Source organism: Juglans microcarpa x Juglans regia, chromosome 3S, assembly GCF_004785595.1.
Source record: "Juglans microcarpa x Juglans regia isolate MS1-56 chromosome 3S, Jm3101_v1.0, whole genome shotgun sequence".
Lineage (NCBI taxonomy): Eukaryota > Viridiplantae > Streptophyta > Magnoliopsida > Fagales > Juglandaceae > Juglans > Juglans microcarpa x Juglans regia.
The window spans coordinates 24,943,674-24,962,511 of NC_054599.1; the positions used below are offsets into that span (position 1 = coordinate 24,943,674).

At 33.5% G+C, this 18,838-nt stretch overlaps 2 protein-coding genes, 1 long non-coding RNA gene and 1 pseudogene across 7 annotated transcripts; 3 read left to right on the forward strand and 1 right to left on the reverse strand.

Moving 5' to 3' along the window:
* The first annotated feature begins 1,732 nt into the window (after positions 1–1,732).
* LOC121258829 (protein FAR1-RELATED SEQUENCE 6-like) lies at positions 1,733–4,949 on the forward strand. The gene is made up of 5 exons (XM_041160360.1): positions 1,733–1,834; positions 1,924–2,065; positions 2,161–4,262; positions 4,345–4,470; positions 4,932–4,949. Exons 1-5 carry the CDS (start codon positions 1,733–1,735, stop codon positions 4,947–4,949), a joined length of 2,490 nt encoding a protein of 829 aa, XP_041016294.1.
* Positions 4,950–5,121: 172 nt separating this feature from the next.
* On the forward strand, positions 5,122–6,636 carry LOC121258830 (annotated as a pseudogene).
* Positions 6,637–7,075: 439 nt separating this feature from the next.
* On the reverse strand, positions 7,076–9,770 carry LOC121258407. Of its 5 annotated transcripts, none has more exons than XR_005939387.1 (4): positions 9,716–9,770; positions 9,569–9,620; positions 7,460–7,631; positions 7,076–7,362 (listed from the first exon to the last, which is right to left on the reverse strand). It is a non-coding gene; the product is annotated as an uncharacterized LOC121258407 (long non-coding RNA). The 5 variants fall into 5 exon arrangements; XR_005939386.1 differs by having other exon boundaries at positions 9,574–9,660; positions 9,716–9,746; XR_005939385.1 differs by having other exon boundaries at positions 9,569–9,660; positions 9,716–9,746.
* Positions 9,771–12,119: 2,349 nt separating this feature from the next.
* On the forward strand, positions 12,120–13,233 carry LOC121258401. The gene has a single exon (XM_041159917.1). It carries the CDS (start codon positions 12,631–12,633, stop codon positions 13,027–13,029), a length of 399 nt encoding a protein of 132 aa, XP_041015851.1. The 5' UTR covers positions 12,120–12,630; the 3' UTR covers positions 13,030–13,233.
* The last annotated feature ends 5,605 nt before the right edge of the window (positions 13,234–18,838 follow it).

Sequence of the window (18,838 nt, forward strand, 5' to 3'; positions counted from 1 at the left end):
AGAACAGTGAACAGGCTCAAATGCACGTATATTCAAAAAAAGAAGCCGACAAGGAGTGCCTAGAATCAAAAAAAGCATTTGATGAAAAAAAGCTGGTAGATGCCTGCCTAAACTTTGTACTGCCACATTGAGAATTCTGTCCTTGCCTCGTAGACGCCTCTCTCTCTCTCTCTCTCTATATATATATATATATGAGTAACACTATACGGAATCCACTGTAGCGGTGCACTCGGTGCACTCAGTACGTGGATTTAATTTTTTTTTTTTAAAAAAAAAAAAATCAAAACGTGCGTTTTGATTGAAGACTGGTTTGAAAATTCGTTTCATTCGTTTCTGCCATTTGAACTCATGCCGCGAAACCCCTGCTCCATCGCGACCCGCATCTCCTTCCACAACCCATCACCTCCCGGCGACGCCGTCTGTCTCATCAGTGCCATCGAGCGGCAGTCCTCCGAGTGCCCAGTGCCTCCACTGTCCCGTGAGCTCGTTTGAACGGAGCAAAGAATATTTGAATCCCGCGAAACCCCCTTCCTCGCCACGAACCCGCGTCCGTCGGCTTCCGCTTGCCACCTCGCGACGACTTCTTCTTCCCAGCGCCACCTCGAGACGCTCGTACGTCTACCCAGCGCCGCCGCTCCCCGCGAGCTGATCGAACGGACCAAACCAACGACGGGTAAGAGTGCTCTGTTTCGCCAAATGGTTTTGTAGGTAAATATTATACTACCATTTTCCCGTCCATACATGCTATGTACATCATGATTTTTGTGTTTTCTGAGATGGGTATGCTTAGGGCATGGAGAAAATTCCAGAAAATGATATTTGCTATTATAATCTGTATTTACATGTGAAAACATTGAGGAAAACCTGTGTGTTGTCTCCTAATGTTATCAAGATGCAACTGAGGTTGTCATTAACAAATATGCTAAATTTTAATTTTCAGATTTAATATTTATGCTGATGTGTGAAAGCTTGATCAGAAGTTGTTTATTAGTGATCATAGTTAATATTTGAGCTTATTTAATTTTGGTTGCTTTAAAAGTTGTTTATTAGTGATCATAGTTAATCATTCCAATGAATTGTTCCGTCCGAAACATATATTTTTTTAAGAGTATAATTAATTAGAAGAAAATGTGGTAAAATAGAAAACAGTTTCATGTCAACAAAAGAACAAAATCTTTTAAACTTCATGTGTAGTGAAGACCAATTTGATTAAACAGTATGAGAACAAAGCAAACTTTTGACTTCTTAAATAATAGGAAGTCTCAAAATATGGCTATAGCATAGATAGGATGCTGTCAAAGTAATTGTTTTTGCAATATTCATAAAAAAAAAAAAAAAAAAAAAAAAAAATAAATGTGTCCAATAAGTGTCTTGCAATAGTTTCATGAAAACACTATTAGAAACTATTCCGAGCACTGAGATTAGAATATATTTTAACTCATTTTTTTTGTTCTTGACAAGTAGAAAGACATGAAAATAGACTAACTAAATACTTGCTACATGATTCGATGGATTCCATGAATTGGAAATATCTGTTTCTGCTCACTGAGAGTGATTTGTTTCTATTTTTTCCGTTCAAACAATAATTGTACGTTTGTATTTCATTTACGTAGAAAGTGCTTATATTTTCAGATTTTGCATTACGTATGAGGGTTTAATCTTTATTTTTCTTCTTTTGCCATCTTGGAAGACTGGATAGAAATTATCGGAAGACATTCTTAGCCTTATTGTGATGGGGGAAAATGAAGATAGAATGCATCCTTTTGATATAAATATGCCCTACAATTCCCCGAGTACTCCAGTAGATTATAGCCCATTTTCTGATTCATTTGAGGTATATTTATTTGAATTTTTATATTTCAGAAGTTAACATGTTAAATTTTTTAGAGTCATCAATTTTCCCTAACAACGTGCCTGTTGCAGCATATGCCACCTTATATGTCCTACCACCATCCGCCGAGTAATCCAGATGACTTGAGGCAAGAAGTGCCCCCGACGTCAATTGTGCCAACCGATACCACATTTGAACAAAATCTTGGAAGTACATCACGGATGACTGCTGAAAGTTGTCTTCATGCCGATGGTAGTACAGTTTTATTTGCCTTGATTATAATCATTGTAATTTTGTTTTGATGCTAATCCATATGTTTCCATTTTTAGACATGGTCTTCGACATAAATGAATATTTAGAGGGTACCACTGTTGTCGATGATGATGAAGTACGAGTTGAAGCACCAAGATCTGGGATGGAATTTGACAGTATGAAAGATCTTACAGCCTACTATAAGCAGTATGCGAAGCAAGAGGGTTTTGGTGTACGGACACAAAGGACTAGGAAAGATGATGAAGGGAGGCCTGTGTACGTGACTGTTGGTTGTGCCCGTGGCGGAAAGTACAATCCTACGAACAATAATATCTCGAAGCCACGACCAACAACTAGAACGGATTGTAAAGCGAGAGTTAATGCGACATTGAGCAAGAATGATAAATGGGTTTTCACCACTGTTGAAAATGTGCACAACCACATAACTGTGAGCCCCAAGAAGACAAGATTCTTGCGATCTCACAAACATCTAGATGAATACAGTCAAAGGATCCTCGACCTAAATGATCGAGCCGGTATACGAATGAACAAGAATTTTTATTCTCTTGTCGTTGATGCGGGGGGTTTTGAGAATCTTCAGTTTCAAGAGAAAGATTGTCGGAATTTCATTGACAAGGCTCGACATTTAAGGTTGGGTAAAGGTGGTGGCGAAGCACTTAATCAGTATTTCCAAAGAATGAGAGATCGGAATGATGGGTTCGTTTCTAACATGGACTTGGATGATGAGGGAAGGTTACGAAATGTATTTTGGGCTGATGCTCGGAGTCGAGCGGCGTATGAGTATTTCGGAGACGTAGTAACATTTGATACAACGTACCTAACAAATAGGTACGGGATGCCTTTTGCGCCATTCGTTGGTGTTAATCATCATGGTCAGTCCATATTATTAGGAGCGGGATTGCTTTCAAACGAGGACACTGAAACTTTTGTGTGGTTGTTCCGAATGTGGTTGGATTGTATGAATGGTCGGGCGCCCAAAGCCATGATAACCGACCAAGATCGGGCAATGAAGAGTGCTATTGCCATTGTATTCCCTGAAACTCGTCACAGATATTGTTTATGGCATATAATGCGCAAACTTCCAGAGAAGTTAGGATCTCATGCGCAATTCAATGCGGGGTTGAAGACTGACCTTCATACTGCATTATATGACTCACATACCAGCGGTGAATTTGAGGAGAGCTGGGGTCAAGTAATTACGAAGTATGATCTCCACGGCAATAAATGGCTTCAATCCTTATATGAGGAAAGGTCTTTTTGGGTTCCAGCTTACTTGAAAAGTGTATTCTGGGCTGGAATGAGCACAACACAAAGGTCGGAAAGCATGAATGCATTTTTCGATGGGTATGTCCATTCCGGTACCACGTTGAAGGAATTCGTCGACCAATTTGATAATGCTCTTAGAAAGAAGGTGGAGTTAGAGACAATGGCTGATTTCAATTCTAACAACCAAACTATTCCCTGCGTGTCCCATTTTAATATTGAGAAGCAGTTCCAAAGGTTATATACAAATGCAAAGTTCAAAGAAGTACAAAGAGAATTACTGGGCCTAATGTGTTGTAATTGTTCGTTGGTAAGCACAGAAGGGTGCATTTTAAAATACCAAGTGTTGGATGAAATATCTACTGATGACCACATCAAAACCTTGGATTTCTGTGTTTACTATAACGAAGAGGAGGTGGAGGTCAAATGCACGTGTGCACTGTTTCAGACGAGGGGGATTCTATGTAGGCATGCACTTAGAGTTTGTCAGTTGAAAAAGATTAATGTGCTGCCAAATGTATATGTGTTGGATCGTTGGAGAAAGGACTTAAAGAGGACATACACATTAGTCAGAAGCAGTTACGATGACCAGCGGGACAGAGCAGATGCACGGAATTATGAGCGGGTGCTTAAAAGATGTTCAAAATTAGCCACCAAAATATCCTCTGATAATGAAAAAATCAGTGCTTTCTTGCGTGTTGTTGATGAGTTTGAGACAAAATGTGAAGGTTCAACACTAGAGTCGGCATATGAACAAACGAAGGCCAAAGCAAATGTCGTCTTGGATAAGGGTAAGAAGATACGAAGCCCCAACGTGGTTCGAGGGAAAGGGAGACCCCCAAGTAAGAGGAAGGTTCCACCAGTGGAAAAGTTGGCAACAAAGAGAAAGAAATCGGTATGACATCATGTCTAATTTTGTATTGTTTTAAGTTAATATTATGAATCTAATATCTGTCTATTTATGTATTGGACCTCAGACTTCCAGAAAAATCTTGGTAGATGAAACACAATTGGGTGAGACATCGGGATCTGAACAACACCAATTTGATGATGGGGTTGATGTTGGAACACAAAACAGCATTTTTACACAATCAACTGCAGAGGTTAATTGTGTCTTTTAAATAACTGAGGAACCATGTATTACATCATGATGCACACTTGTAACCCTACGATTGTTTTATTTCAGATGTGTCACCATCTCGATGCACATTTGTAATCTCATGGTGATGAGAAGCCACATTTTTTGAAGCTCTTGGAGAGGGTATGTTGTAGTTAAAGAGGAAAATAGCATGACAATTTTGATTATCTCGCAATCTTTTTATTTGAAAATGATGCAATCTCATTTCTTTTTTTTTAAGGAGAAGCTGGAATTTGGGAGTTCGGGGAGTAACTTGACTCTGGGGCCGTAGCTCATTCTAATTATCTCGCAATTTTTTTTCCCCGTTTAGTATTATTTTGCATGATTGAATCTCGCAATCTTTCTTTAAAGTGTTCTTTTTAGATACTTGTATTTCTCATTGATTTGTCTTTATATCCTCTAACATTGTATGATTGTATTTCTCAGATCTGTCGCCGGGAATGAGTTGCTGTTTTTTTGTGTTTTAGAGGGTTGGGTGGTAGTTTTGTGGCTTTATATCCTCCTAGTGCAGTTTTGGTATCCATGGGTGTATGTCAATGGTAAGGTTTTTTGTGGAGATGCAACGAGTAATTTTTTGTACCTCTTGGAGATTGGAGATCAAAGGTGTTTTGGTACCATGAGCCAACAACTTTTGGAGGAGTACTACAAAATTTTGGCAGTTGATGATGATGCAACTGAGGAAAATATCAGTTTAAATTACCTAAGTTTTGCACTGGTTAGTGATCTCTCTTTCAAGGTTAACATGTATGAATGCTGGTTTTTCCATTGCTTCATTGTCAAAAGTTCTTGTCATTAACTTCAATGGGACAATGGGTCAGCCGTCTTATTTGTGATTCTGTGGAAGGCAGCAATGGCTACTTTTGCTGCGTAATAATCACTTTTCTTGCTGGTGGAAGGCAGCAATGGCTTGTTTTAATAACTTCCTTGCTTTTTATATCATGCAGTTATATTTTTTATCATAGGTTGCCATTTTAGATTTGGTACATTTGAACATTTGGTACATTTGAACATGACTCAGTAATCTATTACTCCTATCAGCTTCCATTTCTTTGACTTATTCATCTCATTTCTTCATTGCACATATGAGTTTATAGTTTGGTTGGGGTGATTTTTAAATGAAGTTTCTTTCCAAGATAAATAATGTTCTATTTCTTCATGTTTTTAAATGTTCTATTTCTTTCCAACACAATTGGTTCTTATGCTTCTATTTGAAAGTAATGTGTATTTTTTCTTTTCCAGGGGCTTCTGTAATGCTGGCAGAGTTGGCAATAGCTTGTGTTGTTATATATGAATAAAATTATTTATTTGAAACATTGAATATCTGATGCAAGTTGTCAGCTTTATGATTATAAACCTTGAAGGAGCATATGTTTAATTTTGTATGGTTAATTATCTGGGTTTGCAGTTGGAGCCGAAGCTGATGATGATAAGATAGTGCTTCTTCTGTCACTGGTCAAGGGCAAAGACATTACAGAACTTATTGCTACTGGGCGAGAGAAGTTGGCCGTTATGTCTTCTGCTCATGATGGTTTTGCAGTTGCAGCCACCGTGCAGATGGTGGTGCTGTTGCTCATGCTGCTGCGGAGCCAAAGAAAGAGCTGGAAAAGGTGGAGGAGAAAGAGGAATCTGATGAAGTAAGCTCTTGATCTTGACGTACATTATGATCATTTTCCTCTAATTTTGCACCGCTCGTATTCTAATATTAAAATTGTAGTTGTGTCCAGTGGCATGCTAAATTTAATTAATTTACGTCATTGAATTTAATTACATTGTCTTAGATCTTTCTTGCCCATGTTAATGTAATAACAGTTTTACTTGTTCAATTGAGTACTACTGCTGCACGCATTATAGCGTATAGGGCGTTCAAAAAGATTGATTATATCATTATATAGCATGCATCTCTTTACCACCTAAGCAGTCAGCTTAAGTACTATATATTTATTTAGGTTAGATGGGCTAATAAATGTAATGTGCCACCTATATATTTTCATGTACTCCAACAAGAGAAAAAAAAAATGTTGACATATATATATATATATATATATATATATTATGATCTATTTCTTCATATTATCTGATTTGTTTTGCCTTGAACTTGTTGCAGGAAATGTGCTTCAGTCTCTTTGATTAAGAAGTACTTGGATGAATTGTCAGTCTATGAATATCCAAGCTCCAATACACGGCGCCGGCGTGAGAATGAATTGTAGTAGTTTATAGCTTATAATTTTGTAGTTTATAGCTTAGTTTTAGGCAGAAAAAGGCTGGATCAGTACTTACCACCCTAATGTCATATTTGAATTTGTTCTATTATTTTATCCGAGGATTTGATTTATTATATATCTTACTTATATCTTGCCCCTCTTGGCATATGATCTAAAATTCTGGGTTTATTGCTATCAACAACCAAAATAGATTCAGAAACCGGATGATTCGGAAACAAGCCAGCAATGGCTTGAAGAGAATAGATTCAGCTCATTTAATCGAGCTCAGCAGTAGCTTCAAACTGTTATTCTAACAGATTAGAGTAAGTCCTAATTTATACAACATGCTTTTTAATCTAATGTGTCTACATCAAAAATTACATAATTTATACAACGTGCTTTTTACATTACATTTATCCAAACCAAGCAAACAATATTACAAAGGTGATAATCCAGTACAAATACAATAACTTTCGCTTTTCCTTTTTTAGATTCTTCGCTATCTCTCTCACTTTTTCTTCCCTTTTCCGAACGGCATACTCGCGGCATAATACATCATCCCATGTATTACGCCGCGAGTTCTGTTTTAATAACATGTTCTCCACTAACAACTGAAAAATATCCGCCCATACGAAGAATTCACACCTCGCATCTTCCTGCACACAATACGAACTCCCAAATTAATATGACACAAAGTACAACCCGCAACAGCAAATCAATTAGTTTAATATGACAAATATTAAGTTGCTTTACCGTATTATATTTGGGGCAGGCAAAAAATCTCCTTCCTGGATTTTTCTTAGTGTAGGACGTCTTTAGTGGCGTTTTCAAACCACACCAACAAGTTGGTGACTCCATCACAAAATCATTATCTAAAGATGATGATTGAGAAGATGCCATAGTGATTCTGTCAAAGGAAAGACAACTACAAACACAAGAGTCTGTCTCATATGAACAAAATTGAATACATAGTAATATTGCCTAGTGAATGTCTGATTAACTAAGACCATCATCAAATTTAAACATAACTTGATTTCAAGTAACCCAACACTAGCAGCTCATTATCATGTTTATGACAATAACCACACACTTCCATTCAAGGATACAATATTTATAAAGTTAAAATAATTAATGATGTAGTTAGTCATGGTAAATGTATATCTAAGTACACATTAGTGTTCCCAAATGGATAAAGATGCCAAAAAGAATACAGATTTGGATATTCAAGTTGCAGGGTTCAGTTTTCAGCTAGGAAAGTCCAGTTAATTGCAACATGATTGGCCGTTTATTATTATTTATTTGTATGGTTCTATATACAAGTACAAGTAGAGAAGATTAATTTTGAGTCATGGAGAAAAAATAAAGTTTCAGGAAAAGAAAAATCACAACACAAGCAAAGAAAGGTGAGTCTAAATAGACATGCATTTAAAATGTGCCACTTAATAGATTTGGTTAAAGAGACAAAATTTAAGAAGATGAGTTTTACTCATATCTCATTTCTAGGTTACTTTCACTGCAATAGCCTTATTGTGATGGCATTGCTACTCAAACCTTGGAGAGTGCAATAATTTTTTTTCTTCGGTAAGGGGGTTTAACTACACTAATAGAAAGCCATAGTCTAATTTTCTATTAACTAGTGTCAATAAAGTACAACCACATGCATGGTCTATTTCAAAGTAATCAAACCCAACCTAGGTAAGTGAAGAGAATATGCATTTTATTCTAATGAGAGTTGGACATATTGGAAGACAATAGTCTCCCCCAAAGCTAGTCCGAACCAGAGAGCTAATATAATAGGCAAAAACATCTCTCTTGCTGAAGATACTCAAGAAGCTTGTCTTGTTTTGATGACTCTCGAACCCTTGCAAAGCTCTCAGCTAGTTTGTTTCCCTATGCTTGCAAATATATATATATATATATATATACACACACACATATTCTCAGATCATCTCTGGAAAATGTCAAGTAGATTATGCCTTGACATTTTTTTTACTAAAGAGGAAAAAATAATAAGGGTAAGTTATATTGGATGAGCGAGTTTGGCTCCAAGGAAAGGGGGGGGGGGGGGGGGGGGGGGGGAGAGGCTGGAAAAATGAACTGGAATTTACATATATCATACATACATAAATTATGGTCTTTTTTGGTAAGATGGCTGATCTGTAGCAGTTGGGGGTTTTCTAAAGTTTGGAGGACCATTGACCGAATTTAAGAAATTCAATTTTATAGTGATAATGCTTTCACTTATACATCGAGATAAAAGAAGAAAAGTCAGAAAGGTGCAATCTCTTTCAAGATATGAATAAGAAATACCATTATTGTCTGGTCAGTTCTATATTCAGGTTTGTTAAGATGGATAGCCGATGGAAAAATTGTTTCTCAAATTTGTTTAACCTGATATAAGACATTAACACATGGAAGTCCACTATTGTACAAACCCTTTCTAATAATCTCTTTCAAGCTTCATCACGAATTCTTAAAACCTGTGCTAATATGCTTGCCTAGATAAATCTCAGACTGGAATGTGTTTATAATTGGTTAAAGAGACAGTTTCTTCTTTAAGTTTCATATTGTTTGCCCAGTTTGACACATTACTGCTATTGAGGATTTCTCTGCTTGTTCATATATTTGACCAGTAAACCTACAGCTCATATAACTAAACCCTCGAGGAAAAAAAATGCTGTAAACACAGAGAAAAAAAAATAATCGTGTAAACCTACAGCTCATATAACTAAACCCTAGAGGACAAAAAATGCTGTAAACACAGAGAAAAAAAATAATCGTATGACTAAACCCTAGAATCAGATAGGAAAAAAACGTAATACATGAAAAAGCTTCAGGAATATTATTTACAAGAAACTGTACATTACCCCTCCCGCAGCTCTGGGCTTCGTGTCGGTGGATTGAGGGCTTCAATCTGAGTGTGTCGAACACAGAGAGAGAGAAGAAGAAGAAACCTTAGCGAATAAGTGTAAATCTTAGAGGAGGAGAAGACGAAGAAGAAGATATAACCTGCGAGGAGCTCGGCCTTCGGGGGAGGAACTCAAAATCGCGGGACAGGGCCTCCCTTAGGGCAGAGGAGTCTCGGGGTGGGGGGGAGAATAAGGAAAGAGAAGGGATGGGAGACAAAACAGGGAGGGAGGAAACGCGGTAGGGTTGGGGGAGAGTGAATCTTGAAGACGAAAGGGCAATCTCGCGTCTGGGGGGCTCGGGTAGGGTTGGGGGAGAGGAACGAATGTTGAAGACGAACGAATGTTGGGGGTAAATTCAAAATGAAACGAAAACGTGCGTTTGGGGGGAGGGGGGGTCTCGGACACGTCATGTGTGTAAATGAGTGCAGCAAACAGTGGATGTATAATAGAGTTTCCGTATATATAATACTATATTAATATCGTGAACATATTCTCTGCTCCCAATTCCCAGGTCAGATTCTCTATTCTGACCCCTGACCTCTATATGGTCATGTTGTATGATTGACACCTTAGAGGATTTGAACGATGCTTTATTCGATTCTCTCTTATTATTGAAATGGAAACTTATGGTTCACCAAGGTAAGATGTAAATCTTTTCAAATAGAATAGTGATAAATATTCAGTATTTTTTATAATATTTTTTACAATACATTATAAAATAAAGATATTTTTATAAAATTATATTAATTTTATAAAATATTTTACAAAAATACCATTCTTTTTAAAATATTATTATATAAAATATTATGTATTTATCATTTTTCTTTCAAATATACTACTTTACCCGTGACCAGCTAGCTTGGAGAAGCACTTATTTGTTTCCAAAGTCTTCATGTTCACTAAGTACCACGTATAATAAAAAAATAAAATCGCTATTTACTATTTTATTTTTTATTTTTTATAAAAAAATTATAAATATAAAATGTGATAATGAATAATAACTTATGCATAACATTTTTTATAATTAAATATCATAAAAATTGACTTGTGAGAATTGACTTTTCTAGTCTTTCCTTCTATCAATCCTTGCAAGGAAGGCCAGGCAATACTGCATCGATCGATCATAGCTTGAATCTTAAATTAGGCCAAATTCAGCAGTTCATCATGATCGGAAAAAGTAATATTTTTTTCTTCCTCAAATATTTTTATAATAGAACGATATGGCCGGGAATGAGAAATATAGACTTCAGAGATCCTAACAGTTGTTGAGGTGAGGTGAGGTGAGGTGGGGAAAAGAGATAAGAGGATGAGATTCAAGAGACGTGGTCCAATATAGCTTAAAGTTTTATGATCATGATTTTTAACTTTGTGATATTGGAAAAAAGAAAAGAAAATAATGTTGAACTTTTTGACCTTGAAATAAAAAAGCAAACCTATCAGGGCAGTACCCAAAAAGGCAACCTAATAATTTTAGAATGAGAATTGATTATTTGCCCCCATCGTGATATGCAGCTACCTAGATGCATTGAAAATCGTCTCCATGATGAATAGACAAATTAAAGACAATAATCAAATAGAAAAACCCAAATTACTGAAAGAAGAAGACGTCTATGGCTTGGGAGAGGGTGACTATTTAGTTAGGAGAAGGGATACTTTTACAAAAGATTTTATAAAAATAAATTTTTAAATTTGTTAAATCTATTTTATAATAAAAATAAATTACAATCTAACTTATTGTATTAAATCATGTTAATTTATGAGTTTACTTTTTAAAATCTGATCTTTATGAATAAAACATTTCTTTTTATCCTGACATTCTTTAATTTGTATAGCATTGATAAAATTATATGAAAAACTCTACAATACTATATTTTTTTTAATGAAGTGATAGTACGAAATTTGTATATTTATAACCTATAAAACTCATTACTCACTATCATATTAGTTGGTTTTTATATTATTATTATTATTATTATTATTATTATTATGGGGCGTTGGATTGCTGGCTCAAAGTGGAATTAAAGTGAGCAGATACAAATCATTTTCTCAAGTGCATGCCCTGACTCCGTACGTAAATAAACCATAAAAAAAAAAAAAAAAAAAAAAAAAAAAAAAAAAAGTAAAAATATAAACATCAGCTTATAGATGTGCTGTGGCTTTTAAATTTGCACTCAGATTCCAACCCCTCTCTCTCTCTCAATTACAAGGTTTCCGGATTTTGGGACATCAAAGTCTTTTGGCATTTTTTCTTCTATTTGAAAAATGATTTGTACAAATTTTTTTTAAAAAAAAGTCTCATACAGGTTATTATAAAAAATGAATTTAATCTTAAAAATATATAAAAGAAACTATTCGAAATCTACATTTTTACAAAATAGGTCTATTTTAAACTTTACCTGGCATCATCTTTTCTTTTTTTATAAGGCTTGTGAAAGTGGTTTCTCATAATGTATCGCAGCACTTGAAAAGGGTACCGAGGAAAATCTCGTTACTCTCCAGGCCACCATCTGAAAAAGGCTTTTCCTTGGGCTTTGCTTCTCATAACATTCCCCCATTCTCCACTTCCTCCCCCATCTTCCTTCTCTTCTCTCAACTAAATCCTTCTTCTCCAGGAAAACTCGAGTCTTGAGCTTAACCAAAAAAAAAAAGGACTCAAACTGATCAAGATCATATGTCTGGTGTTCTTTCTAAAGCTTTTGAACGCCGAACACAAGCCTCCTCCTATTTTCTCTTTTTCCATAAACTAACCCGATGTATTTTCTATCTCTGATAAATACAGTACATGCAAAACCGTGAAAAAGTTTCCTTCTTCAGAATGAAAATAATCCTCGTGGATTAATTCATTATTTCCAAGCAAACCCGCCTCTATTTTTCTTTTTCAACCCTTTTGTCCTTTGTTTTTGTTACTTTCGAAACCAAAAAGATACTCGACAAACTCTCATCCCTTAAACCTCTCAAAAACCCAAAAAGAGATTCATAGTACTACCACCTCAGAGCTTTCAAAGTCACACTCACATGTCTACTCCGATAGACCAATTACAGCCACCACCCGGCCTGGAGGCCACCCAAGAAGCCTACACCGCCCACTCGGGCCACGGCTCGGTGGGACCCGTGATTGCCGTTCTTGCAGTGATCATTATTCTTGGAGTCATAGCAGGCATGATTGGCCGGCTTTGTTCGGGTGGGCGGATCATGGGTTATGGACAGGGACAGTACGACTTCGAGAGGTGGGCCGAGAGGAAATGTTCGTCCTGCCTCGACGGCAGACTCGACACTCCGCCGCCTCGGTATCCGATCGAAACCGCCCCCGAAGAACCTATACCGGTGGCGGAGCCGGTGGAGACCCCACAAGATCAGATCAAGGAAGAAGAGGCTCATCAACATACACATGGACACGGACATGGCGAATCTTAGACCCACTCTCTCTCTCAATGTGAAATGGGTTCCTTTTTTCTCTCAGTTTTATCCTTGTTTTAGCGTTTGAGGTAGTTTCATCATCGTCATTTTGGGTTTCTTGTTTTCTTTCGGTAAGTTTTATGGGGCATGTAACATCGATCATACGATGTATATCATGATCAGCACGAGAAATTATGAGATTGGTATTTTTTTTTTTCTTCATGAACATTTAGGTTTTTCTTCCTTTCACATTTGAGATTCTTGTCAACATGATGATCTATGGGGGACAGTATTAACTTAAAACGAAAATAAAATTAAGATTCATATGTTTCTGCCAATGATGTTTGGTTTTCGTATGTTTCTACTTTCTAGGTTTGTTTTAGGTCTTTCGATTTTGTGTTTCTGTCTTGGCTACTCATTATGCTCAGAAAATAAAAAATAATAATAATAACAGCTTTGTCAGAAAATATTGTCCGTTATTTATTTCCATGAACTATTTTCTTTGGATTCTCTTCGCGTCAATGTCTATTGAGTTGTATATTAAATTATGCAACATTCCTTCTTAGGCACAAGAGACAAACGGGTTTTGGAGTTTAATGCGTTTGGGTAGCAGACTCTCCTTGAAAGAAATACAGACCCATTGAACGACGACTGGAAATTAGTGATCTTGCATGCCGAGGCTGTTTCATGTCTGTAAACTGCGTTTCATGGAGCTTGTATTTTTTCTTGGTCCTTGAACGCGCTCATGAAGATCATATATGTGCATGATATGTTACTAGCTAGCAATGTGCGGAGGAAAATCGTGTATCAAGCTCCAACTCGTATCGGGAAGCCATGGATAATTAGGAATTTTTATCACAAAATCATGGATCAGAAACTCTTATCTTACATTCTTATTGATCCGTTGTTCCAGTTTTTGGTCCATATTTGAAGAGATCTAGAGTTGAAGAGTGTTTGAATCTGCTAGTAGCTGACTGCTACTACTGTATATATTAAATATTAAATGCCATTTGACGAATTTATATAGATAGAAATACATTTATAAAATCTACACTATATTTCTATCTCTCGAATCTTAATCGTTTTAACTCAAACATATAGATCTGGAACCCAGAAAACCAATGTGGAATGGTTGTTCGCGGCCATAAAAAGGGTTTCCAAAAGGAAAAAAAAAAGATTCTTCTTTGGATCCTGAAAAAGTTAAATGATGAAGGTCCACTCTCATCATTGATGGTTCTGAGCTGGTTGGCTAATCTAAGTTTTATAGCCAAAAGCCTTTTTTCTAAACAAATATATATATATATATATATATATATATAAAATAAGATTATTATCCTCTTATTATCAATTTACTACTTTTTTATATTTATTTTTTTATTTTACTTAATAATTAAAGAAGTGAATATTAATAAATTAATATATTTTTTTAATGTTTTTTTAGTGATTAAAGATGTAAAAAAATACTTAAAAGAAAATGATAAAAAAATAAAAAAATTTGAAATGTACTTAGGTGGTAGATGAGTAATAATAAGGTAGCAACCCTATCACTTATATATATATATATATGTGTGTTGTTTCAACTTATATTATTCTAATATTATATTCAAATAATATTTTATTTAACTTTAATCTCATCTTATCTATATAATCAAACGAGACCACGAACAAAAAAACTACAAGAGAAAAAGCAAAAATAACATAACTAATAGTTACATTTGGATATTGTAGTGATTTTAGATGATTCGTTAATAGTAATAAAAAAATAATTAATAATAATAATAAAATAATAAATAAAAATAAATAATAGTGAAATAATCTAATACAGAGTTTACTAACCAAAAGACATCAGATATTGTTCACCAAGTTGCGAAGCCTCGTACACAGACCTTTTTACATGTTGCAGCAAGTTTGATTCACTCTCTTAATCAGTGCATTCTTATAATTTTATTAATAAATAATAATCTAATATAAGAGAGATATTGCATGAATTATTAATTATATATCTATGGTAGTAGGAAAAAGTTTTCATTTGAATCTAGGAAAATGTCTACAATTTGGTCGTCCTGCACTGTTTGACCAAATTTATTTATAGAATGATGCTCCTAGTGCTAACGTACGAGGAAAGTAATTACATCTTAATTATTTCATTATAATTCGGAGCAGCTACAAACAAACTACTTCTCTGGCTTTTGTCTTTTTGAGTAAATGTTACAGCTGTAATTTCAGTTCCGAGGTTTTAATAGTAACATGAAATAAAATCATTTTTTAAGATTATTTTTATTTTTTAATTTAAAAAAATTAAATAATTTATTATATTTTATATAAAAATTTATAATAATTAAATGAAATTAATTGAAAGATTCTCTCAATTCAAACAACCATGTAGAGTAGTTTGGATTCAGATATAAGTTGAGATAGTTTATGAATACTAAAATAAAAGTTGAGTTATTTATTATATTTTGTGTGAAAATTTGAAAAATGTGTTTTGAAATTTGAAAAAATTGAATTATTTATTATATTTTATGTTAAAATTTGAAAAAATTGTAATAATAAGATGAGTTAAGTTGAAGTAAGTTCTGAATACAAACGAGGCCTTCACTTATTAATTCTTCGACCTGTCATATAAAACATATATAATTTCAGCCCTCAAAATCGATTCATCCACGAGGTCATGTACATATAGCATCTCAAGAAAACGTGGCCAAAAATAAACACCAAGCTAATAATTTACATCGGCATGCATGTCACTTTCATTCTTGTCTTGTTGTATTTACGTATTATTATCTAATAATCATGTCATTTATCATTTTGAAAATAAGAACTGATTTAATGATTAATGAGTAATAACACCTCAATATTGTGAATAAGAATAAAATTAAGAATATTATATATATAAAATGACATAAAGTTATCTATTCTTGAATTTATTGCATGACATTAGCATTTTTTCCGAAGATTATTTTTTATTTATTTTTTATACATAAATGAGGAGGAAGTCGCCGCTTAGTTCTTTTAGTAAAATATTAAAGGGTTGCCAATTGGTCTAATAAACCTATAATTTTCTGAGGATTATTAAATGGCTATACAGAGAACATTGTTCATAATATAGAAATGTCTATGTTGAGTTTTGAAAAAATTCAAACTGTCGCCTTTATTAAATATTCTAACCTAAAAAAGATGGATTCTCTTTTCTATCTGTGAGGGGAATTTTTTCCATACAATTTTCTAGACTCAACCAAAAAGGAGACTCATTAGAAGATAAAATATAAGAGAATGAGAGCGGATAAGAATGGACTAGAGAGTGAGGGTGCAAGGAGAAGAAAATGTGAAATTTGACATAAAGTGAGAGAAAGTAGGGTGTAAGGTATCACGAGAGAAAATTATGAAAATGACTTGAAATAATGGAGGGCACGTAAGTAAAGGGTTAGATAAAATGGACAAAAAGCCTACCGTTTGGGAGACTTGGACTCTGGATTTTTCTTCTAACTTTTGGGTTCTACTTTGACTTCTTCTTCAACCTGAGAGTTCCAAAGAGAACTTCTCCTCTAGCAAATACAGTTTCCATTACACAATGAGAAATGAGAGGCTATGAGAAACTATAAACACTCTTATTATAGTGGAATCTCTCATTCCTAAACCTTCGTGAACGTAGGCCTAGTGCGGAACTATATAAGTTTGTGTGTTTATCTCTCTTTATTTTCGATATTTAAATACTGTTTATCGCCATTAATGTACGAACCGACACCGTACAACCACACTAGACCACTATTGGGGGCTTCATACAACACCGATCGAGGTCCAACTCAGAAGACCGGAGCTGCTGGAACTTGGCTCAAAAGTGTGCAAAATACAACATTAACACACTTATTATCAGCTTATTAATTTAATGAGATCAAAATTCAAAATGTTTGTTCATCACAGCCCTTGATATGAATGACCAATATTGATTTGGATGGTTTGAACTGTTATAAGACAATTTGCAAGTTAACAATGAAAAAAAAAACTAGGAAATGATAGATTTACAAATATTTTTTAATATTTTTATACAATCATATTTTAAATGAGAGATATTGTTATAAAATAATTTACAAATATAACATTATTTTACACAAGAATACTCATTTTAACACATAGTTATATAAAAATTATAAAAAATAGATGTACATATATCGTTACTTAATTAAAGTAAATCTTTTATTTCAAAATTTATCATCTTTAATTATATATATTATTTAAATATTTTTATCTCAAAATATTTAATAATATCACCCTAAAATAAGTCAAGCATTAATTTTTTATAAGAAAAATACTAGGAGGACCATGAATTGGACCCCAAATCATTTAAAAAAAATTGAATGATTAAAGAAATATTTTTTGATAAATTGATATTTTAAAAAATATATATATATTTAAAAATATTTTTAAAATATGTTAAAAAAAATTACCGGTCGAGCTATTAGTACCGATAGCTTTATGATACTGATAGCAATACCTTTATAAATATTATATGGATAGCGCTGCAAGGACCGATGATTAATCAAATGATTCAAATCGATAAGTGTTAATATATATTTTTTTATTTTTGTATTATTTTATTTTAATCATATATTTTTTAAATATTTTTTAAAAAATAGAAAAGAAATCAATTAATTAATATTTACTTTCTTATCCATTAAATAAAAAAGTTAAAAAAAATTAATCGATCAATTTTACCGATTAATTTTATAGTTTGAACGAGTATTTTTCATAGTATATTCCAGGCGATATGACAGATTTTGTGTCAGCCCCCACCACCGGCTTTAGGCTTTAGCCACCGCCAACTCACCAAAGTTCTCTCTCTCTCTCTCTCTGTGTCTGACGCTTCCTACCGTCCTACGTACAAAATGTACAGATTTTCGGGACTTTTCTCTTTATTTCGATTGTATTGTCAGTCAAATCTTTGAATAATAATTGCCGTTTAGGTGGACAATAAATTATTAAATTATTCCGATATATAGTTATTTGATAATATTAATTATTAATCCGTCGAATGAGTATTAATACCGTCGAGATACTTTATATAGGAAAAATGTTACTTTCACACTTAAATTTCACACATCATTTTACCACTTCCTTTATTTTAATTGTTTTTTTTTATTTTTTTTAAAGTAACTATTAATATATTAATTTTATTTATATTTTTAAACATACTTAAAAATAATTAAAAATATGAATAAATAAATTAAAAAAATAAAAAAGCTAATTTGGCCTAACGGTCAATTTGAGCTATGCTACTCAGGCCGCAGAGTAGCATCGCTCTTTATATAAATAAGGTCATATATAAAATTATTTCATCTCATTTCATTATTATAATTTTCACAAACTCTAATAAGCAATTCAACTTTTTAAAATTATAAAATAAAATTTGTATTTTAATAAAATTTTATTTAATTTTAAACGATAATATAGTTTTACATAATATATTAAATTTAATTTATAGTAAAAATAATTTTACAAATTTAACATCTTAAATTACGTTAATTTATAAATTTATTTTTTTAAATTATGATTAAAATAATTCTTTATTTTTAGAAATTCAATATTTAGACAATATTTTGTTGAGAAAAAAATGTATATATATAGAAATTTCTGCTATCTATTTCAATATCGACTGTCCACACAAATTCTTAACCAATATATATCTTTTTATCTTGAAAAAGAATGAAAAGTCACTTTGCATGTAAAACTAAAAAGGCGCATTCTTTTAGCTTAGAATAACTATATTCTAAAATTGTTACACTACATATCATTCACGTGGTATAATTTAATTTAAAAGATAAATTTTAAA